This window comes from Canis lupus, chromosome 32 (genome assembly GCF_011100685.1).
Source record: "Canis lupus familiaris isolate Mischka breed German Shepherd chromosome 32, alternate assembly UU_Cfam_GSD_1.0, whole genome shotgun sequence".
NCBI lineage: Eukaryota > Metazoa > Chordata > Mammalia > Carnivora > Canidae > Canis > Canis lupus.
In genome coordinates, this window is record NC_049253.1 from 12,318,323 (window position 1) to 12,342,816 (window position 24,494).

At 37.1% G+C, this 24,494-nt stretch overlaps 1 protein-coding gene across 1 annotated transcript in view; it reads left to right on the top strand.

Moving 5' to 3' along the window:
- DKK2 (dickkopf WNT signaling pathway inhibitor 2) overlaps positions 1-22,546 on the top strand; it is a 99,018-nt gene extending 76,472 nt beyond the window's left edge. The window contains exons 2-4 of the mRNA XM_038581966.1: positions 16,095-16,245; positions 17,423-17,578; positions 20,201-22,546. Coding sequence (XP_038437894.1) covers positions 16,095-16,245; positions 17,423-17,578; positions 20,201-20,451 — 558 coding nt within the window. The 3' untranslated portion in view covers positions 20,452-22,546. The remainder of the gene's footprint in view (positions 1-16,094; positions 16,246-17,422; positions 17,579-20,200) is intronic.
- Positions 22,547-24,494: the final 1,948 nt, after the last annotated feature.

The following is a 24,494-nucleotide window of genomic DNA, read 5'->3' on the forward strand; positions in this document are numbered from 1 at the left end:
GAAAATCTGGGTTTTATTTCTGGATCCAAAATTTACTATCTACAGGTCACTTAACAGCAGCTGAGGAACTTCCTCCCCTGTGAAGCCAAAGTTAGTAATGCCTACCCAAACTGCTTAACGAGTTTGGGGTGGAAGGGGTGTATTTTGAAGTGATAGAAATGTTTGGAACTGGATGGAAGTAGTGGTTGCACAACACTGTGAATATACTAAACGTCACTGAATTTATTCATTCTATAATGGTTAATTTTATAAAATGTGATTTTCACATCAATAATTTTTAAGAACTGCCTACCCAACTCACCTCCCTAATCAGACGAGGAAATATTCCTGAAGGCTCTTTGCCAACCAGAAGGTGCTATACAGATGTGAGTTTGTGGGAAGGCTATTCAGAGAGTAACTATTCTTAGCTACTTTTATTTTTCCTGAAAAACAGAGAGCCCTGTCATTTCAATTAGACAGACATTCAGCAAGTGTTGCCAAATAATGTGGTATTTTAAAGAAAACATTTTATCTTTATAGTACCTCTCAAGCAGCTGTCATGGGATGAATTTGGGGTGGGCGGAGGGAAATACCAGCTGCAACTGATGTAGTTGGTGTCAAGAGATACAATCCTACACCTCCAGGTCATACATATCCCTCCACTTATTCCAAAACCAACAAGTTAAAAAATTCCATGTACTTAGAAAACTTCCACTCAGTCTGATATCAGTTCTTTCCTCTTGTTTGCCTTTTCTAAGATAATAGGGCTCCTGTGTGCTTCCCTGAAAAGATGGGCTGAGAGTGAGTTTATCATTACCACCTGGGTGTGACTACCCACACAAGCAATGGCTTGTTTCTGCCCTGTATGATTCTCTTAGGGGCAGGAACCACGTCTTAGGCATCTCTACCACCCCGAAGATGCCCACATTAGCAGCAGCTCATCAGTAAATAGTCAGTGGATGGCAATGGCCTGGAATGGGTATTTTCCTTTGGGCTCCTGGGATAATTTTCATTCTAGAGATTGGAGCATCAGAGGCTAGAGCACTAATTCATGAATTCAATGAATGCAGAGCCACCTCCACTTAGTAAATCATGAATAATCCAGTTTGGGGAAGCACAGAAGTTTATTCACATTATCAGAGGTCTTGTCAGCCTGATGCAGCCTTATCAGAGGGAGGAAAGGGGGAGAGAGAATCCCAAGCAGACTCACCACTGAACACAGAGTGCAACTCTAGACTCAATCTCAGGACCCTGAGATCTTGACCTGAGCCAAAATCAAGAGTCAGCTGCTTACCTGACTGAGCCACCCAGGCACCTCAAGAGAAAAGAACTTCTTAAAAGTAAGTGCAATATTATTATTAAAACTAAAGATAGCAATACTTCCTTAAAACCATTAAATATCCAGTAAATAGAATTCTTGAATGCTTACAATTTTGGAAATTATCAAGGAGAAGTGATTACCATCAAAATTTGTGATTTGTAATGACGACCAGCAGTTGGTCTTCATTCGTTTATGAAGTGACATAGCGATCTAGTACCTAGGCAAATCATGAAATCACTTTTGTGGAAAGCACATCTGCAAAATATCTGTAGTTTCCAGAAGCCTATTATTTTCAGGGTCTAATGAAAAGTTTGTAGAGTAGCTCTAGCAACTGTGGCATCTGTTAGCAGGAGGAGTCTTTTTGGCTGGTAAGATGGTGGATTTAAGGATCCACGACTGGGTTGAGGTTATGTGGAGAGTTACTGAACTCTAGTGAGAAATGTGAAAAGCTCATCCTCACCACACCCAGGTTATGCACCCAAATTCCCAGACAATTTTTGTATTATTTTCCGCAAAGTCTGTCCTCAATGAAAACCATACTGTTCTATCACTGGAAACACATTTTTGCCTTTGATTGGGTATTGGTTGAGGACTCAGCAGAAAACTAGACAGACAGTAGGACATGGGTGTGCATTCTTACCGCATCTCTGTACATCCAAACAATGTTTATCTAATAGCGGAATGATTGCCCTGCAGATATCACCAGAACAGAACACATGGATGTTAAATAAAATCCTCCCTCGAACTCTCCAAACGTACGTTGGCAGTTGTGATAGAAAGAGTTAATTTGTTAATACTTAAGGAGTTCACTACTTTGAAGACAAATGGCTCTATGTGTAGTTATTGTTAAATATTATTATTATTATTAAATAATCAGTAACTGGCTGGTTACTTTTTTAACTGATTCATTATGTGAAACTGTGTTTTAAAGAGCTGTGATTTCTTTTTGGAAGGTTCCCAGAAAGCAGAACTGGACTTTTTTAGCAAATTTGCTGTTAGTTATTAATGTGTTTCTATAAGAAAGGCATTCTAATGTTTCTTGGAATCATCATTTGCAAGTTGTAAACAGTTTTCAATGTACCATTTACAAAAGTACAGCTCCAATTCTCGTTACTATGGGATGAGCAGTCTTATTTCAAGAGCTTATTCTTGGCTTTTCCAGACCATCCTGTTTAAGATCCCGGGCAGAAGTTGATCAGTGTGTATTATTAGGCAGTGCTGTGCTCAAGGAGGGAAGATGAAAAGCAGCACATGACCAGATCCTTATGCTTTTGATCTGCCCTCAGAAAAGAGCCTGGCTAGTGGTGGGTTTTGTAATAAAAATCACTTCATCCAATGTTAATGTGGAAATGACTTGCTTGTGTGAATGAAGTTCTGGTGATCTCATTTAAACCCAGGAAATGTTACAGTCAGACTGTAATCCATCCTGATACCTGCTGTGCCCAGGTGTGGCTGTGTCTTTCCTCTTTCTACAGAACAAGGGGATCCAATCACTCTAATCTCTAGACTGTGAAGCTAAACCGTATGGGAATCTTACCGAGACTTGCCTTTTTTAAACACACAGTGACATCCCTGCCTGGACTCAAAACAGGTAGCAAACATGTCTAACTTAGAAAATTTTACCTAGAAAGTAGAATTCTTATTTCTTACCTCTTTGGCCCAGGCAATAGGCCCATCTCGTCATTTTATAAATACAAATTTGCACCTATGTTAGGCTGAATAAAATCCTTCATAAATTTCTTTAAGTTTTTAAACGTGGGTGTGGGTATGAAAAGTGTATAGGTTATGTCTCTAAAATTCTGATGTATGGGCATAATGAGGAGAGTTGGGTGGGTTTGTACAAGAATTATAAAAATGAGTTGAAATCAATTTGGTTCAATATCTAGAAACACTGTCCACATTTTCTGATAAAAATTGACATGCCCATAAGACTTAACTAATTTAACATGGCTGGTGAGAATTTATTTAGCTCCATTAGTTTTAAAATCATAAACAAGTCAGAAATCCAATAAATGTTTTGGTGAGGAATTTGATGAGGAACACATTTGGAAAAAATGCTTTAGTTGTTATAAGCTGGTTGCTATATTACTGTGACTACTAAGGTGTATCAAGAAACTGAATCCCCTTAGTATCCCATCTATGTACCTCCAAAATGTTTAAAGGAAGCCATCGTGAGCTACTCACTTTCTTTGCAAAAATATGTCATAGTGGTGGAGGTTAAGTAGAAGCACTATCAGATTTGATCCACCAATGAGAAAAATATTAAGAGCTAAAGGCAAAGAAAAGTTAGAAGCATTTAGGATGGAATGTCACCAGCCTCATCTGATCCTCAGAAGTACTCAGTCATAGTTTCCAACCCACCAATAGCCTTAAACAATTGCCTGAGGACAACTAGGAAAGAGGTGAGATCCAGAGCCATTGCTGAGAACAGCTACTAGGATAGCATTATGGCCCTGGTGGAGACCACTGATACCACTTAGAAATGAGAGAGTCTACTTTTCACTCAAGATATTTTACATGTGAAAAATATCATCAGCTATAGGAATGTAATGTAAAGGAGCTGATAATAGTACTTGGAAATGTGAATCTGAGGCTCCATATGAAACACGAAGCCAAGTTGCTGACTGGAAAATGACTCATCAACCAATCTCTGTTCTTCTGAAACACATATGATGTCCCTAGTTATGTAGTTCTAAGATGGTTTATGTAGAACATAGATAGCTGATTTCTAAAAATCCATTTCAAAATATGTAAAAAATCACTGTTTAATTTTCAATTCTTGTATCATCTTCTGACAGTACTTATGTGGGTGTTTTTGTCAGTCCATGGTACAAATTTCCAAACACTTTTACAACAAAACCTCATTCATTTATTTATCACTGGACAAAATATGGAATACTGTTATTCCAGGCATGATGTGACCATTGGGGATACAGAGATGAAAGATGATTTCTGTAATCAAACAGTATAAAGAAGGCAGAGGAAGAATGTAACAGAGCGTGAACTATACCATGCTATAGATAAGCATGAGGTATTAATGGGGTGCAGGTGAAATGGGACATACAAGTCAGCTGGAAGTGAGGAGCCAGCCCAGAAGGTTTCCCAAAAGTAAAGTTACTTGATATAGTTACTGGACAATGAGTTGGATTTATTCTGATGATGAAGTAAATGGAGGAATGGTCCTTTGGAAGAAGGAAAATGTGTACAAATGCCTAGTCATGAGGGAATGTGGCTAAAGGATGTACAAGTAGCCCCATATAGCTAGCATGTGTAATCCAAGTGCTGGGGACGTAGATGGGGATCATATGTCATGCTAAGAAAAAATGTTTTCTGGTCATCTTTATTGTGACACAGCTGCCTTCTTGAGTTAAAACAAACAGGACAGATTTCAGATAGCATTCCAAACATAGTTCTAGAAACACTTTAGCATTACATAGGGAGGAAAAATTTGAAAAAAGTATAGGATTTCAGATCAACCCTAGCAAAGATGTATAAAAAGTCTATTAGTCATTTGGCTAGTGAATTCTATTCCACTTGTTCTCCTCAACTTCTGACTAGCCAACATAGCACTGGGGTTGTGCTGAGGCAGGACAGCTCTACCATGGTCCCTGGGGGGCAGGTGTATGTGTGGTGGAAGTGGTCCTCCCTTTCTTACGTGCACTCCACTTCTCTTTCCCACCCTTCCTCCCCCATCTCACATTTTAAAGCCCCATATTTTCTACGGAGTCTGCTGGAATGTGAGGCCAGACATAAAGATCTTAAAAAGAGTCCAATGCCAGTACATCTGGGGATTCTTAGTAGCAAACAAGGGGCAACAAAGGAAGCAGCAGAAATACAGAGGAGCATACTCTTTGCACAGCCTGGAAGGACCGAGGGATGGAGGGGAAGTGATTTAAGCCTGGAGACAGAATTTCTTTTCTTTTTTTTTTTTTTTTTCAGCTAGTAACAAATCATCTGACCTCCCTTGCACTATGGAGAATGTACCGGTCACCACAGTAAAGCAGATGTATGGGATGTGGGTGGCGTGGGGGACCAACTTCTTCAATGTGTTTTCTTTGGGATTACTAACACATTGAGCATGTCATCACAAGATGTACCACATTTCTGAGGCTGAGATTTGAACACTAGGGTCACACAAACCAAAGAATCTGTCATCTGGCTTATAATTTCCTCCCTTTCCAATCCTGTAACAAAGCATTTAAATATAATCTTTTGATAGAAGATTATAAGCCAACAAGTGATGTCTTTATGCCACGCTGTTTGCTTGACACAGGTTCCTTTGTCCTTGTGCTGAACTTCTCTCCCTTCTTCCACACAATAAGAATTTAAATTGGCTCATGGGGGTAGAAGGCTGGTAAGTAAGACCACTAATGTATTGAGTTATCAATTTTTTTTGGAAAAGTATTTTATTTTAACAAACAATGTGTGGTCACTTAATTGCTATTATCAGACACTAAAAATAAAAATACTCTCCAAGCTGGGGCTTTTGAACCCAGTTATCCTTCAAATGTCTGAAATAAATGAGTATCCTTGGCTATTGTAATTTCATCCATCAGGAAGTTAGGCAACTATTCTACCCAGATGCTTTAACCCTTTTGTTATGTTAGAGACTCTGAGATGGTTCCAACTCTCTCCAACACAGTTTTATAATCTTTGGAACCCAGAAATGATGATAGGAGTCTATATAGAGTGCTCATTGCATGAATCTCTATATGAGACCTGTCCCAAAAACCGAACATTCCATAAAAATAAAAATGAAGTCCAGGCATGGGGCACAGATTCTTAACTGGTTGTATAGGTTATATAAATGTTAGCATGAGATAGTTAGATAAGGACTCAAGATGGGAAATGGGAAAGAGTAGGGATGGCAAAATAATAGATTAAATGATTTCTATTTCTTTCTCTTAGTAACAGACAAGTTGGCTTATCCAAAGCTTAGGAGTTAAAGTCCTTCATCCTGCTGCACATGTAACTTGCACTTTAGTCCCTACATATGTCAGTAGTGTACAATGTCCTAATGATTCTAGTCCAAGAGTCTTCACACACTATTTATTTTCTTCCAAATGACAGAGGCAGAAATAGATGAGTTGTTTAGGTAGGATTATTGTTAGAATTGTGAACCACCTCTGCATCATACTTTTTTCCTTCTTTTCCAATAGGTTTTTTTTTTTTTTTTTTTTAAGATTTTACTCATTTATTTGTGAGAAAGAGAGAGAGAGAGAGAAAGTGCACAAATGGCGGGGAGGGGCAGAGGGAGAGGGAGAAGCAGACTTCCAGCTGAGCAGGGAGCTGGATGCAGCTGATCCCAGGACCCTGGAATCATGACCTGAGCTGAAGGCAGATGCTTAACCCAACTGAGCCACTCAGGCACCCCTGCATCCTACTTTTTTAATCAAAAGGTTTTTAGTCAAGTCGATCTTTGTGTCTATCATGATTAAGTAAACCTCTTGCTCCAATCCTCTGTGGAATCATATTGAGTCATGCCCATACTTCTTCCTTTTTTTTTTTTCCATGCCTGTACTTTTCAAGTCATTGCTTCTCCTGGCACACTTGGAGGTGGAGCCTGCCTTCTTGTTTCTGACTCTAAATTTGAATGATAAGATTTTATATTTTCAAGCAATATTTATGCAGAGCTTAAAGTAGTTCTTAAATAGAAATTGAATCTCTTCACTACAAAAGAACATTGAGGATTATATATTGCTGTGATTTTTTTTTCCATCTTGACAACCATAAAAGAACAAACTTTTCAATTTTATTGGCTTCTATCAACTGTTTCCTCAAAGTCAGAATAGAAGTAGCCAATTTATTATTAGTCTAGCCTAATTCTTAGAGGGAATGGAAGAGAATTAAATGAGAATAGAGAAGTGTAAAGTTTGCATGTTGCATACTAAATGAACAAGACAATAAACATTACTTCAATTAAGTAATTGTTGGAACAATGGGTTGTTTATATGTAATTTAAATGTATTAATAGTCTGATTCTGCTAATAAGGTAACATCAATAAAAGAAAACAGAAAATTTATAATTAAGAAACTTCCATCTGGATTCTTGATACTCTTGCAAGAAGTCCTGGCTTTAGGAAACCCAAGTTCTTCTAAGCCTTCCTAATGTAAAAACTATGAAGCATAAATTAGCAAGGAATAAGAAACTTCACTTTGAATCTCATAAGATTAGTTCTTTTAAAAATTGTATTAATTTTAATAGATAATGCCTTTATCTACTGCAAATTAGAAAATGTTTAAGGGATTTTACAAGGAAACCAAAATTTTCTTCTTTCCTCAGTTCTCAATACTCTGTCCTACCTTCCCATGGATAAATTTTGCTATACATTTCTTGGGTGTACTTCCTGAAATAATGCATTGGATAACTAATGCATGCACACAAATATATATATATATTGTATATAAGTAAACTCTTTTCACTGGATTGATTTTTTTATCCTCATTTATAAACCATGATATTAGAAGTGAAATGGCTCAAACTCCTGTAACATTTAAAAATCACAAGTGTTTTCACTTGGGCTCAGATATAGTTACCAACCCTGACCTATTCTGTAACTGTAAGGAAGGTCTTTCATAATCAGAAATTTGAAGGTATGTTTTTATATCTACTTGGACATCAGTATTTGAATTTTGAATGTGATTTTTCACTGGAAAGGAATTTGATGATCTGCAAGAAATAGTAATAACACACACAATCTATTTATCATACTTGATATGGGGAGGAAAAGTACTTGTTTTGTAAAGACCCACAGCATACAAGTTGCAAAGAAAACTGCAAAGGTGTGTATTGCCAACAAGACACAGGTGTATACCACGTGAGGATATGAAACAATCCAACCACAATGAATATGTTAGCAGCTCTGAGTCTATACTGTGTTTCTCCCAAAGTGCACTGATGTGTTTGTTATGTGTTACTTTATTTTTTCATATAGTTTCAGAAATTCTCAAGTCTATTCCTAAGCACAGTGGCTAAGTAGTAGGAGTAAAGATGAACCTACCTGGAAATAATTGTTAATGAATCTCTTACTTAGGCTCATGTTGATGTCAGGGAACCAATTTCTCACTTAGACCTCTGTCCCTCTGGGAGATAATATTGAGTCCATATATCATTTAGACCAGAAATTTTTTGTATGAGATATATACAAGAGGCATCTTTAATCTTTGCAACAATTCCAGAGAGCAGTGTTTCCCTATCTTACCTTATCTATGATCACCAGGACAGTATTTTATTAATCATACAGAATCCTGGACCATATCCAGTTCTGCAGAATTAGAATCTCTATGAGAAGGAGTCTGTGAATAAGTAGTTTTTAAAGAGACCCCATGAGATTTTAAAGATTAGGTAAGTAGGGAAACACTGCTGAAGGTAGGAATGATATCTTATCAAGGAGGAAACTGAGACTCTGTTAAGTAACTTGCAACAATGAATTATTTTTATTTTTATTTTTTTTAATTTTTTTTACAACTATGAATTAATTGTGGAAGCATAATTCAAACTGCAGTATGACTCCAAAATTCTTCCTACCACATTATCTTTCTGAAGGTCATGGGGTCAGGAAAATGTGGAAGGCTACGTTGAAAATTTTATATTAAGCCATTCAATCCAAAATTTGGAAGAAAACTTGAAATTGTGTGGTTTCTTCCTCTGTTTTGGTTAAAACAATTACACTCCACTGATCACCAAATTACAAAGAGCTTTATAATTATATATGGAGTATAAAGAGCTCCAACCATTGCTGCAAAAGCACTCCCAAGATGCTGCTTTTTGAGCATGGAACAGAAGTGCTTTTCTCCTAGCTATCCTAAATGAGGGGAAAATGGGTCAAAACCAGGAAAAATATTTAAAAATCAGGTAATCTACAAAGTGTAGATTTCTCTAGGTGCTGAGACTGTATGGAAAGGGTTAGCTCTGCCCATTTGCTCCATGATCAATAGCAGCAATGTACATGTTACAGTTGAGAATATGGTCTGTGTTCAAAATAGAGAATTCCCTGGAATCTCCTTTCTGCATAATGATATACAGAGAACAGGGTAGAGCAACCCAAGTTAGTGAGGACCTTGCCTTGATTTCATAGAATTATTGTTTCTTAGAATTTAAGTGGGGCTATCCGGATACATTGAAGAAGTTAATGGACCACTGGCAGAGATCCAGCTTTCCTAACTTATAATCCAGGCAGCATTAGCGGAATTCTCTCAGCTCCAAACTTCTATGTCAAAATCAAATATCTAACAATCCCAGCCTTAAAATGAATATGTGGAAAAGGTACTCAAAGGTTTTCCATGGTGTGCACAGCATGAATTGTTTTAAGGAAATCAATTTCCATATCCTTAACTTCCATGAGTTTTTTTTCTTAAAATTGTCTGGGAATGTGCCTGTGTTTACAATAAGTCTTTTGCCATTTTATGTGGAAAGAAAGGCAAAATCGTCATGCATTCCAAATCTTGATATACTGCATTAACCCGCAGTATAAAACTTTTTATGGATGACAGACTAACGTAAAATTTGGAGCATTGGTTTTAACAAAGATATTTGTAGCGGTTGGTTAGGGCATCCTAAACACATCTTTCCTTGTCCTGTCATTAATCCTTTAAAAGTGAAGCTTGGCCCTGGTTGGAAAATTCTAGATACAGGACATTAAAATAGTTTTGATGATGTGTATATTTTAGAATTTAACTGGATGTTTTCAAAAATTAATTTTTTCAAAGAAAAACATCCATAAATATATTGTGGCTTATTTTAGGATCAGTATGCATCGATCAATCAGATGGGTAAAAGCTGTTTTAGTGAATCGTGTCAATTACTATAAATTTCATCTTATAAAATGTTTAATGTTATCTGCCATATTAATAAACTAAACTTATGCTAAAAAGTTTTACATTTACAAGTCAAATGTGTGAGAAGACATATACTTTTCAAAAGTATTTTAGGGATAGTGCACTGAAAGCATCTGTAGATCACAGAACTGGTTGTGTCTGAATTGTAGTTGGTGCACAATAAATAATTGCTGAATAAACAATTATTGAATATTGAATAAATACCCAAACGGCTGCCTTAATGAATCTATGGCACACATCCAGAACATCATGAAATATCTGAACTTCTCCCCTCCAATTTAATATAGCTCAATCCTCCTAGCCTTATGTTCAGGAATCCTCAAAGATACACCCTTATCCCTAGAGGAAATTGTGGAAAAGGGGAAAGATCCAATTGCACAGCCTTTGGCATGTAGTATACAACTGCACATTTGCCAGATTGAGTTCTACGTCCCTGCACCTCCTTAAGTTGCAATCTTATGGTTTGACTTTGAAATTACTGCCTTAAAGGCTAGCATACCTTGCATATACATTGAAACAGAAAACTATCACATGGAGCATTGGGTCAGGAGAAATTAATCTTCTCTCTAGGGACCTAGGGGAGGCCAGTCGGGCCTGGTTTCCCAAGTGTAATTGCAAATCTTCTGCTGTGTTCTCTTTGAGACCTCAGACATTCTAGTCCCCAGCCTTTTGCTGCTACCTCCTTCTATCCACTCGCCCCAAATGTTTTTCATTCCCACAGCTGGGTCGTCCCCCTGCAGGCTTTCTTCTGCCTGCCCAGCTGATGATGTTTTTCTGGCTCCAGAAAACTTCCGATTGTTGCAAACAGTGCTTGCGGGGACAAAGGATTGTCCCGATTAAAACAACAACAACAAAACTAGGACGGTCTTGCAAGAATCCGGATGGGTGGCCATCCCACATGAACACTATGTGATGTTTCTCTCTTTTTTTTCCTCCCCATCGTTAAACAGGAACAGCATCATTATTTTGAAAACTCAGGAGTTAAACTGAGGTTTTAGTTGTGGCCAAAGGTTTGTTCTGTAGCCGATACTGCTGAGATCCCTAAAACACTTTTTTCTCATGTCATTATTCTTGGGGGTCTGATTCTGTCATTGTCACATTTTTGCGTGTTTTAAGGAGAGAAAATAATGAATAAGAAAATAAGAAAAAATTACTTCTGAAAAATAAGAATAAATTCCACCTGAATCTTAATCTCGAATTAGCAGGTCTTTTTCTCAAAACTGCGGTTTTGAGAATAATCGAAAAAAATAAAAAGTCTCAATTAGTTCAAATAAGATGCAGTAACATTTCATTTTATTTCATTCATTATAATGTTATTTAATTATCATTAATTACATGATGGGTTCTTACTTCTAGCCCTGATTATGCTGAGTTTAAGTGGACATAAAACTGTTAAGAAATGAAATGAAAAAATGTTGTTTACGGTATTGCCCGTGTTGTCCGCCAATATTCTATCTTTCCAACAGCTGCACCAGGACATGCTATTGGTATGTGGAGGCTTCTAGAGAGAGAAGTGGCCAAGTTTATTTTTTAATATCTAAATTCGGCACACAGGTCAGCACTGAAAACCCCTTACCTACGTGTGCATCAAACCATCACTAGCAAAACCATCACTACTTGCAGGAAGCCCTGAAAGCCAGAGCAGGACCCCAAATCCCAAACTCTCTGCTCCTGAGCACACTGAGCTTATTTGCAGAAGTTACTCAACCTCTCTTTACATCATCACTAAAATTTTAAATAGTGATTCCAAATTAGCACAGAATAAATGGATATAAAAACAAAATCCTTTATACTAAAAAGAAATGCTCATTTTTGATGGACTTTATTTTCAAGCTGTGTCCAATGTGTTCACTCTTTTTTTCAGTTCATGTCATGGTTGTAATAATAACTAACACTGCTATTTATAGAAACCACTCTATTTTAAGCCTAGAAAGGGGATTGGGCAAAACTTCTTTGGTTTTTGGCCTGATCATGGACAGACAGCTCTCAAACATTCTTAGTTCATGGCCCATCATCTGCTATTATTAGATGTCTCCAATGAATCTCTCTCCTAATTGTGACTGAGGCTAAGTTATGAATGATTTTGCATGATGGGAAGTATTCCTGGATGCTTATGCAGCCAAATTTCACTGTTCCTCAGACTGTTTACCTAGACAAGTCAATGAGGAACGATGCAAATTCACTATCAATAATTTCCATAGCAGGTAAAAAAAAATCAGTCTCCTTATTAATTTATACAAATAAGTCATAGGGAAGCATATTTATTGGCGTTGTTAAATGGAAAGTTAATACTCAAATTCATCTTTTGTTTGTCATAAAACCATCATCAGATGGGAACAGGAACAGGCTTTTGAGGCCAAAGTTAGTGGAAAATACAGATTTTTCTCTGGGAAAGTTTCTGAATGACACTTTTATGAATGTATATAATTGTCTTCACTGGTCTATGAATGTCACAGTCCTCACTTCTTCAGGATCCTCCATAACTACTTTAACCATGTGCTTCTCTCTCTCTTCTCTATCTCACTCCCATTCTAACTCCCTTCCTCTCTTTTCTACTGTGATACCATTTCCAGACATTTTAAAGGAAAAAGGTGGAAAGAAACAATAGCAAGCTGCAGAGCCCTCATCCTTGAGATTAAAATGTCTTATTTAAAACTCTTTATTGAAAAACAAAATAAAACAAAAAACTCTTTATTAAAAACTAATCTATTAGGCTGAAAATCCAAGAATTGCTATTAATGGTTCAGATCCCTATTTTCTCATGTTCTGTGGTTTGTTGCTAATGGTTACACCAAAGGAAACTATATGTCTGAGTATATCTGGGGCATTGATTTCAGAAAGTAAGGAATGCCTCCATATTACTTGCTTTTCCTAAAACCTGATTCAATCAATTTATCCTATCATTTTTTATTTTATTTGTATTTGACGGCTGCTTATTGGAGCAAGGAGTTTCATAAGCATACTAGAAGCTAAATAAGATAACCTTGCATTTCAATTATTAAATTTATTTTAATTGTCAAAGAATTGCTCTTAATGTTATATTCTGGGATTCCATTTCAAGTACAAGATCACATCAACAATGATCTTGCACTACAGAAAATTTGGTATATTTTTTTCTGCCTGTGTCATTTCTATTTAAATTGGCTTTAAGTAAAAAAATATTGACAAAAAATAGCATAGTAAAACTACATGTTCTCTTTTTTTTTTTAATTTTTTTAAATTTATTTATGATAGTCACACACAGAGAGAAAGAGAGGCAGAGACACAGGCAGAGGGAGAAGCAGGCTCCATGCACCGGGAGCCCGACGTGGGATTCGATCCCGGGTCTCCAGGATCACGCCCTGGGCCAAAGGCAGGCGCCAAACCGCTGCGCCACCCAGGGATCCCTGCTCTCTTTTTTTAAAAAACGTTTATTTATTTTTTAAGATTTTATTTATTTATGCATGAGACACACACACACACACCCACAGAAGCAGAGACACAGGCAGAGGGAGAGGCAGGCTCCATGCAGGCATCCTGACGTAGGACTTGATCCTGGGTCTCCAGGATCAAGCCCTGGGCCGAAGGTGGTGCTAAACCACTAAGCCACCTGGGCTGCCCAACTACATGTTCTCTAATATATTTTATCTCTTAGACCAATGGAGCTTTCATCTGAAAAAATTGTGAGAATTTTATTTATTTATTTGAGAGAGAAAGATAGTACAGAGGAAGAGGGAGAGGCAGAGAATCTCAAGCCAACTTCATGCTGAGTGTGAGGCATATACTGGACTGGATCTCAGGACCCTGAGATCATGACCTGAGCCAAAACCAAGAGTCAGATGCTCAATGGACTGAGCCACCCAGGCACTCCTTGCATCAAATATTTTCCATTTCAAGCATTTCCATTTCCCACAAACTGAGAATGGGAAGTTAATGATATGCTTTCCACAATTTTCTGCAAAATGAACTGCTACTTTTAGCAAACAACTTGTTTACCTTATAGACTATTTTGCTTTTAGGAATGGAATCAAGTATTATTCTATATTCAGAATCCCTTGAAGATTTGTTTGTGTTGTAAATTGCACATGATGTTTTAGGTGGCACATGTTTATTTCCATTGAAAGAAAATGTCCTATTTTTGAGGAAGAAAAGAACTTGTAAGACATCAAATGTTTCTTGCAAAACAACTTGATGAAATAAATGTAAATGAATCAGAAACATGTGAATTGTATTTCAATTAAAGTAATGAGTTTAAATATGAAGGGAGTAAAGTGCTTGGGGGAAAGAGTGTGGCAAGGCGGGAAGTGACATTTGTTTTCATCAGTCTTGGATTCTTGAAAAATGGCCTAATACTCTGAATTTAACCTCCTTCAGATTCTCTCTTAAGCCTGATGATGGAGATCCAGAATGGGATAATAATATGTAAATTCATTTTATAGCTTTATCTGGTTCCAATTATAATGTAGGCATCAAACATGGCCACTATGCAATCCTTCCCAAAAGAATTTTTAACTCGAAATTTGTGATTTTCCTATTTTCTTTTGAGGGTCAACAGTAAATTGTAATGATGGCGAAAGTGTATTTTTCCCCCATAGAACATGTAAAGTTTTCAGACTCACATGTCAGCTTCACATTTATTTTCTCTGTCAAACTGAAGAGGATCAGATCTAAACAGGAAACATGAGGGCACTGAATGCAGCCACACATAGCAGGAGAAGGGCAGTGGGGGAAGAGAGTAGGAAAGGGTGAGAAAGAAAGAAGGAAAAAGAAATAGACCATGCTCACAAACCTAGGTCATCAAACCTCATTTCATAAGCAAAGCACTCAAATCACACTAATTTGAGAGCCACAAAAATTTTAGCCCAATGGTTTACATTCATACCATTTATGTGTGCTTAAAAACAATTACATAGCTTCTTTTTACTTTTCGTACTTCTCAATTAAAAAAAAAAAACATGCATTGCTCTGAAAACAGGAAAGAACTACAAAAAAAATAAATAAAAGAACAACTTATAAGCAAGTCTCCCTGTCAACATGCTTCAAAATATGAGGAAGTTTGATGTGTGGCATGACAATTCAGTTTCCCAACTTCCATCTCTGCAAACAGGGGCATTTTAAATGTCCCCCAAACTTCCAAGAGGCAAGGAGAACATAACTGGAAAATGTATTTTTATTTTGGGAGATGATCTAGGGCACTGCTTCAGTAGACTCAAATGGCGAGAAATGTAGGCACCATGTCTTTTCTGTATAAGTCAAAGGTGCAGTAGCCCATAGGACTGTTTTGTATGTAAAGAGCCTGCCTTTTTGTTTCCTGAGAACACAAAATAATTGGAGTTGAGCATTTCTCTGACCACTTAGGTCTCCACTGCTGCTCAGCACTGAGTTTGGAAAGAGGACCCTGTTCCTTGATTTCTTTTTGCCAAACAGCTCACTCCATCAAATGGTTCTAGAAGTGGCTCTCTGCTGCGCTCCTCATGGGCAGGAATTGTGGGGAGTCACTCTTAAAGTATTTGTTCCATAACTGGGCAAGGGATGTGTTTCAGCTTCTAGCACAGCCTTTGTTTTATTGAAACTTCCTCTCATCCAGTTTAGCAGATGAAAAATGCAATAGCGAGGCTGTTTCATTTACACCTTAAATCCCAAGCAGAATAACAATTGCGACTATTTCTGAGCCCCCAGAGTCACTCTTAGAAGCTCTACTGATCCACACAAAATGTAAATCCCAACTCCAAGGTTGTGCCAACAAAAATACTTGAGAAGCATCAACTTTATCTTCGTTTCTATCAACAGTATCTTATATGGTCCTTGATGAAGTCAGCATCACTATATAAGATCTATGCTCAGAACATGGATTCAATGGCATATTCCCTTTGATGAGAAACCTATTGTGATTTATTTCCCATCATGATTTGCCACACGAACTCTTCATGTAATGGAATCTAATCTACTCTGCTTTTGGTGTTGTTCCACTTTACAGGCCTACCCTTGTAGCAGTGATAAGGAATGTGAGATTGGTAGATATTGCCACAGTCCCCACCAAGGATCATCAGCCTGCATGGTGTGTCGAAGGAAAAAGAAGCGCTGCCATAGAGATGGCATGTGTTGTCCTGGTACCCGCTGCAATAATGGTAAAGCTCTAGTTCAGTGTTGATGGGCCTCTTTCCTTTTATGTAGGAGACTTGTCTAGTAAGTTCGACTACATTCTCCTTACTTAGACCTCTGAAATGCAAGGAGCCTTTCAAAATTGTCAGGGATTGGATCATGGTTTAAATATGTGTACCATTACTTGGATTGCCTCCTCAATCCTAGTTTTCCTGGACTCTGATCACCTTCTATATTTTATAATCTATGGCAATCTAGGACTTGCCATGCCTAGCACTTGCAATGCTGGATGTAAATACCTATAAACACATAAGTGAATATATGTAAAAGACCCAACAAAGAACTTCCTGTGAGTCCCTCTTCCAGTTTCATACCTCGATTCGATTCGTATATTCGAGGAGTCTTCTTTTAAAGGCCCCACCCTGCACCACACTCATAGTGAGGGAATGATTGGTTCCTCCAAAAGGAGATACGAAGAGTCTATTCCCCAGCCTTTCCATAAGCATAACTTTACCCAATCTCAATGAATTTACAGGCAGACAATTCAGCATCAATGATGAGATGAAGAATCACACAAAACGCATGATAAAACCATTAAATCATTATAGAAGGTGATCAGAAACATGAACTTAGTCATATAAAGCAGTATCATCAGACTCCTATCCCTGTACATGCTCCTGACCTCTTGGAAGTACTTTAGACAGGTGAAGGGAAGAAGACCTCATAGCATTAGTGATGTTTACAATGTAGACTAGAGTTATATTGTTAATTGAAGCAAAGGATCTTGAAAACTGGATCCTGAAAATGGATGTCTGGTCAGACATTTTAAAAGCTCAAATAGCTAATACTAATTTAATACTAAGTCACTATTCCAAACACTTCACACATATTCACAATAACTTAATGAAGTGTTTTTATTCCCTTTTTTTTTTTTTTTTTTTGCCCATGGCCACTTGGTCTTGAGAGAGACAAGATTCAAGTTAAGGAAGCCTGACTTAGGCCAAACTACTTGATTCTATTTAATATTAAGCAATATGACTCAGTATTATTTATGTAAATAAATGAATAGCTGAATGAATAGAGGCTAGATAGATTAGATAGAGAGATAGAAGATAGCTTCACACCTCTCATCAGCAGAATACTTGGCTAAGAATCATACTTTATAGAATCAGATCAATCTAACAGCTTACTTACCATCTCCAGGCATCTGCATCCCTGTCACGGAGAGCATCTTAACCCCTCACATCCCAGCTCTGGATGGCACTCGACACAGAGATCGAAACCATGGCCATTACTCAAACCATGACTTGGGATGGCAAAATCTAGGAAGACAACACACTAAGATGTCACATATAAAAGGTAGGCTATCTGTAGTTCTATGGTTACTTTTTCTGGTTTTAAAAGAAGTAAAATTAAAGTATAGGTAATTCCTTTTATTGGTTTTAGAAAAAAATACAAGGAAGATACTTCATTGATAAGATTCTGACTGAATTTATTAATTCTTAATTCTGAAGATGCTGAAGATTTCTAAGAGAGCTTAAATTGTTAGGAAATATATATTATGAAAATTGCAGCACCCTTGATCAATCATGCCATTTTCTAAACAGTCCTGCCTTCAAATGTTTGCAGTCATATGATTAAATCCCTAAGCTTTTGAATCTTTTTCTCACCTTTACAGAAATTTTATTTCACTGAACAACCGCATAATAGACTATTCATAAACCAACTTATTGGTTTCTAGTAGGATTATGTATGGTCATAAAATCTTCATACTTGCATCAAAATATTTGGGAAGCCTAATCACTAACAGTAAAATTTGAAAGCATGAAATTATTGAACTTTATTACTAACAGTAAAATTTTGAAGGCAAGAAACACGTCCATTTTTAAAGGAGGTTTTTCTCAAGTGTGTTCTGTGAAGGATTACTCTTTCAAGACATGCTGTGAATAAAAGTGTGCTGTATTCAAGAGTCTTATAATAATGCATTTCCTAGTTTCATAACTTTATATAATTGATATATTGAGGGCTCTGAGAATTCTGGCAATGAGGAAAACTGGTTTTTAAAGTATGGGGCAGCCCGGGTGGCTCAGTGGTTTAGCACTGCCTTCAGCCCAGGGCGTGCTCCTGGAGACCTGGGATCGAGTCCCACGTTGGACTCCCTGCATGGAGCCTGCTTCTCCCTCTGCCTGTGTCTCTGTCTCTCTCTCTCTCTGTCTCTCATGAATAAATAGATAAGATCTTTAAAAAATAAAAATAAAATAAAACACTGTATGTCCCCATATTTCCTGACCACTAAGCATTTCCCCACATTTTCATGTTCTGCAGAGCTAGTATCCTATAGAATATCTGACCTGTTAGACCTAGAATATTAATGTTGACATGGATAGCACTAAAGAGATTGACAATTCCTCTTCAGTTATCCTCTGTCTGTACTCCCTGAAGACCTATGTCTTTACCCAGTATCCTATTTCTATCCCACCAAATTCATATGCATTTATTATTACAAGAGTATCCTTCCTTATTCAGTAGATAGCTATGTCACGGTACAGTTCCAAATTTACTAACATTTTTACTAACATTTTATATAGTTTTAAGTGTAATTCTCTGATGGCATGGAGGAAGAACTCTCATGACATTGGCTAGTGGGTCATATTCACATATAACTACAGTGGGATTGGTTATATCTGGGGTGACAGATAATCCTTTAGACCATGATTGGCATGTTATGGCCTGTGAGCCAAATCTGTCCTACTGCCTGTTTCTGTAAAATGATGTTTTATTGGAACACATACTTGCCTATATTTAGGCATTACTTATGTCTGCTTTTGTGACAGCAGAATTGAGGAGTGACAGATCACATGGCCTAAAAAGCCTAAATATTTACAATCCGGCAAAAATACAGAGAAGTTTATTGACCCCTTCTTTATATAGGTTACACATCAACCCAGCTGTGATGTGTGTTTGCTGTTTGCTGAATCAGTCATTTTTTTCTTAATTAAATATCCAGATTTGTTCCTTTACATGTTTTTAATGATGGGTTCTTGGTTGACTCTGGGGTTGTCTGTCCCTTCTCTACTCCACTCTGAATCACAGCTCTTTACAGACTACCCGTCCTAGGCTCCCTGTCAGGTGACTTCTGGCCATGTGAGTTTGGTTGTAGTGAGAGAAGCATGGGCAGGAAAAAGCCAACATGGTAGGCCTGCCTCAAGTAATGTTTCTGGCAGAACTGTATCTTTCTGGGGCTTTGGCTCCTGCCAGGTGGGCTCATTGGGATTCTAGTCCCAGCTAGCAGATTCGAGGCTCCAGATTCTGACATGATCTTCTCCTTTGGATCCTCCTGCCTAAATGTGGTGGTGGCCTCCTACTCTGTTGCTTTATCATCCTCTGGTACTTCTTAGCCCTGCCACCACATGTGTGCCTAGTGCTCTGCATTAAACATCTTCTGTTTTAAGTTTCTGTTTCCCTGGCTAGACACTGATGCATGGTTTTATAAGTCCCTGAGAATTTCAGCTCTGTCTTTGAATCAGAGTTTATTTACATCTTCTGAAGGTATCAAATTAATTACCTGGAAAGCAGTTCTCTTTATTTACTTATTTTTCACTCACCTAGTTAAAAAAAATGATCAGAGAAATATCTAAAAGTAAAAGACCAAATGTAGTACAACCAACATGGTGTACAAATGCAGTACAACCAATGTGTTTCCATTATGCAATTTGTTAAAGTAAAGCGAAAAGGAAGCACAGTCCTAGCTATTCATGAAACTTGATATTCAGACAGCAAATAATCAAAATAGACAATAAATGATTGAAATGATTAGATGATTAGAGGGAGAGCTGATTGATATGAATCCAAGACTTTCCATTGTATATGATAACTTCATGGAAGACAGTATCAGTAAAAATATTGTACATGCTTCCAACTTCAAAAGAGAATTTGTTTCCAAAGTGTCATGGTAATATCTTTTGGCCATCATCTCTGCAGGGCACGAAGGAGACCCCTGCCTCCGATCATCAGATTGCATCGAAGGATTTTGCTGTGCTCGCCACTTCTGGACCAAAATCTGCAAACCAGTTCTCCATCAGGGGGAAGTCTGTACCAAACAGCGCAAGAAGGGCTCTCATGGCCTGGAAATTTTCCAGCGATGTGACTGCGCAAAGGGCCTGTCATGTAAAGTATGGAAAGATGCCACCTACTCCTCTAAAGCCAGACTCCATGTGTGTCAGAAAATATGATCACCTCTGAGGAAATTCATCACTAGCAGACTGTGAATCTGTGTATTTAATGCATTATAACATGGTGGAAAATAGGATTTGGATTTCAGAAGAATGGCTAAAATAAGGAATGTGATAAGAATATAGAGATCACAGAGAGAGAAAAAAGGAAAAAAATAAGCAGATTAGAAAGGGGTAACAAATGTAGTACAACCAATGTGTTTCCATTATGCAATTTGTTTATGTAAATAATGTACACATTTGTGAAAATGCTATTACTTAAAATCAAAAAGCACACAGTGAGAATTACTGACGAATACCATGTGACTTTTCAAGAGTTTAGGCTGTGCTGGAAGATTGGTTTCCTTCAGATTGGTGATTGCCTATAGAAATACACTAAAAGCCATGTTTCAAATTCAAAGTTATACTTTAACAAAATAGTCTTTTGGCTTACAATAGGCTTTACATAAAAAGAGTTTTGTTAAATAAGAAACGAAAGCATGAAACATAGTTCATTTGCAACACAGGATCACCTTTTAGTTTGAAGCACTATTCCTAGGACTCAGTGAAAGGCCTTGGTAGACAAGAAAAAAAAGCAGTCAATATTTTCCAAATAATTTCAAAGTAATTGCAAGACTTTTATGAGGACTTTAGGAGAAGCCAAACTTGTTTTTCTTCAAACTGCTTATTTAGAGTTTTCAAAAATTTACTTTCACCGGTAATTACTAAGAACCAGTATAAGATAAAACATTCTAAAGGAATAGCATTGTGCCTTTTCTTGATTGTATGTGATTCCTACCTTGAATATATTTTATTCTCCAATTAATTGTGAATAGTACCGAGCAGAATTTCACAGACTGCAAACATTTCTAAGGAGTCCAAGATACAGAATCAACACTAATAGACTGTTAATTTTTGAAGCTTTGGCATTCCTTGTGTTTGATAGAATTTAGGTTGGTAAATACATTTATTCTCTACACTTGCAGTGGTATAGTCAGGTAAAGCTGATAATAGAGACTTGATCTACATTTGTCCTACACTAAAGGACACAAAGGAAATGGAAAAAAACTTTGTTCAGTGCCCAGGTTTTGGCAACATGTCGATCATGTATCTGAAGCACAAACTGACTATTCATATTTGAAGCCCGAGGCCGCACAACCTAAATGGAAGTTTTCCACGGGATTTGCTATCACAATATTTACAATACAGATGAGTTCTGTGTAGGTCACTAGTTGACCTCAAAATATTTATTTTTTATTTTTGAGGTCCTGGAATAATATGAGGAGTTCTCATGAAGTGGACTCCCAAAGCGGGTAGTATAGTAAGGTTCCATTGCCCTCCATAAACTTCTAACTTGCCAATGGCATCACCTGAAATTTCTGTACCAATCTCTCTGTGCAGCAGCTTTTTTTCCCTCAAAGATATCATTTCTGGAATGAAATAACTTGCAAAATCTACGTATTGCTAACCTATAGAAACCACAGTTTCCAAATTCTTTGAAACCATTTTATTACTTTTTTTTTACTTTACTCAGTTCTAAATATTATGTCTAGAGCATAAGGCAAAAAAGTTATCTTATAGTTGTTACTTTTGACCTTTTCTTTTATAGACTGCAAGTCACTCCTTAATTTTCTTTTACTTAGACCCCTTCTGCAGTTTCAAATTCAAGTTTTCCCCATAGAAATTGAATCTGAGCCTGCATGTCTATTAAGAGTTTCAGCTTCCCATACACATTTACTAGGGTGAGTAAGATTTACATTCTTTCCAAATGTCTGCTAAAACAAAAATTATAAGCTGATCTATCCAAGAACCAAAGTCTGTGCAAACAGGTTTCTATAAGCTTGGCAACATGAAAATGGAACATTTCAGTCAAACATTTCCTCTATAGCAATCACATTTACAATCTGGTTTTTGCATTATTCCCCTTATGTACATCCCAAAATTATTATTTGAAGTAATTTATTTACAGGAAATGTTAATGAGATGTATTTTCTTATAGAGATATTTCTTACAGAAAGCTTTGTAGCAGAATATATTTGCAGCTATTGACTTTGTAATTTAGGGAAAATGTATAATAAGATAAAATATATTAAATTTTTCTCCTTCAAAAATGGAATTCAAATTTCCTTCTGTTTTGCTTGTGAGAAAAGCCTTCATAGGATCATAGATTCTCAGAGTTCAAATGGGCTTGATCTGATTTGACAGTTGGGGTGGGAATCCTTTGGAGGACATCACCATGAGATGATCTAAGGCAGTTTACTATTACTAAAGGCAGCTTATTCATGGCAGGACAGATATAATTATCAGAAAGTTATTTTTTCATTAAAATATCCCAGAATGTGCTCTCTATGCATTTATTCTTACTTTGTGTTCTGGAACGTATTGGAATAAGGGCTTTCCACAAACTTCTTCAAAATGCTTGAAGCCACTTAGCCTATTTCCTATAGTCTTCTACTCTGATTAAAGTTTCCCCAAATAGAGATTCCAACACCATTAGCATATTGGTTCATTCCCCTATGGCACAAGGAAGCTACAGAATATCTTTATCCCTATATGGATACAGACTGAGTTACCTGGCCCTGAAGTACACTCAAAGCCATTTTATGGGAAAGTCTTTTCTCTGCTTCCTAAACACAGAGATGTCAGGAGTGTTTGAAGTTTATCAAACAAACAGTACTCACCAATTTTGAGACTGAGAGCGATTATAGAACCTCATGTTGTATTAGAGATTTTAATGGGCTGGAAATGTGGAAAATAAACATTTGGTGACAGTGGAATAGATTAAGTGTAGCTATGGCAGCATAATGAAGCTGAAACAGTCCCATAGCTAGAGGTCAGAGTTGAAGATACCTCAAGCATTGCTGAAATAACTCCCACATTATTCTAATTAGTCACTTAAATAGTTATTCTTAAATAGTTATCCATTTCCTCAAATTAAGAACATTTGTATTTCCTAGCTACAGTGTATTTTTAGACTATCACAGTCATATGGGTGATATTTTTCTTTTCCACTGAGCTTAGGGAGATGCTCTGAAAACTGACAAATTGTCTTGACTTCCCTTTTAGCCAAGAAACACAATGCCCTATCACAGCCCTAAGATTTGAGCGGGGAAACAATCAATTACACTTTTCTCCACACCCCAAAATCAGGCCATTTGAGAAAAAAAAAAGTTAAGAAAGAAAGGCAGATGACAGATTACCCCCAGCTGATAAAGTTACTGGAGAGTATGGTGTGTAGCATGGGTCAGAGGAAGCTAGAAAGAGCCAGGTTCCAGAGCAAGATACTAGAAAGTTGCCATTCTCAGACAACATCATTTCTATCTGTGGCAGCTGCCCCTATAAAATTTACTGCATGGAGGGGAAGAACAGAATGACACACTTTCTTCTGGCAATTTGTGCCAAAGAAGAAGGGTGGGGAAAGAACAGAACTATGCATTTCTCCTTCAAGAATCTCATTTGAATTCTGCAAAACTGGATAATTCACAGCACATGAAAGGAGTAAGTGAGGAATAGAGACAAAGATTATTATACACTGCACATTCAACTAATGTTAGGAACTAGAAAAGAATAAACCCCTCCCCCACATCATTCCCCAGATCTTTATATTCTTAACACATTGTACATAGCCATTTATTTATGATGAACATACCATCATAGATCAGCTGTCTGTTAAAGCAGCACTTGATAAAGTCTTTCCCCCAATGTCGGTCACTCCTTTATGGATATTCTCAGGACCAGGGGTGGAAAATTTAGATTTTTATCCCCAGAATATGGCAAGATAGATGAAAATAATTCATTAATTCAATTGACTTTAATTTAACCACATTAAACTCAGGGTTGGAAAATAATTCCTCTTTCTTTTTAGCATCTTAAATTATGTCCCTCATATTATCCACCACAATCTATCAGTAGCTCTGCAGTGAGATTAAATGACACATTGGGTATCTGAAAATAAAACATAGACAAAGTACTCCAATCATAAAACTCCAACAACCCAAAGACTTTTGAATATAAATCCTCTTCCATCAAGAAGTCCCTAGGTGAAATTATTGTATGAAGTAAAT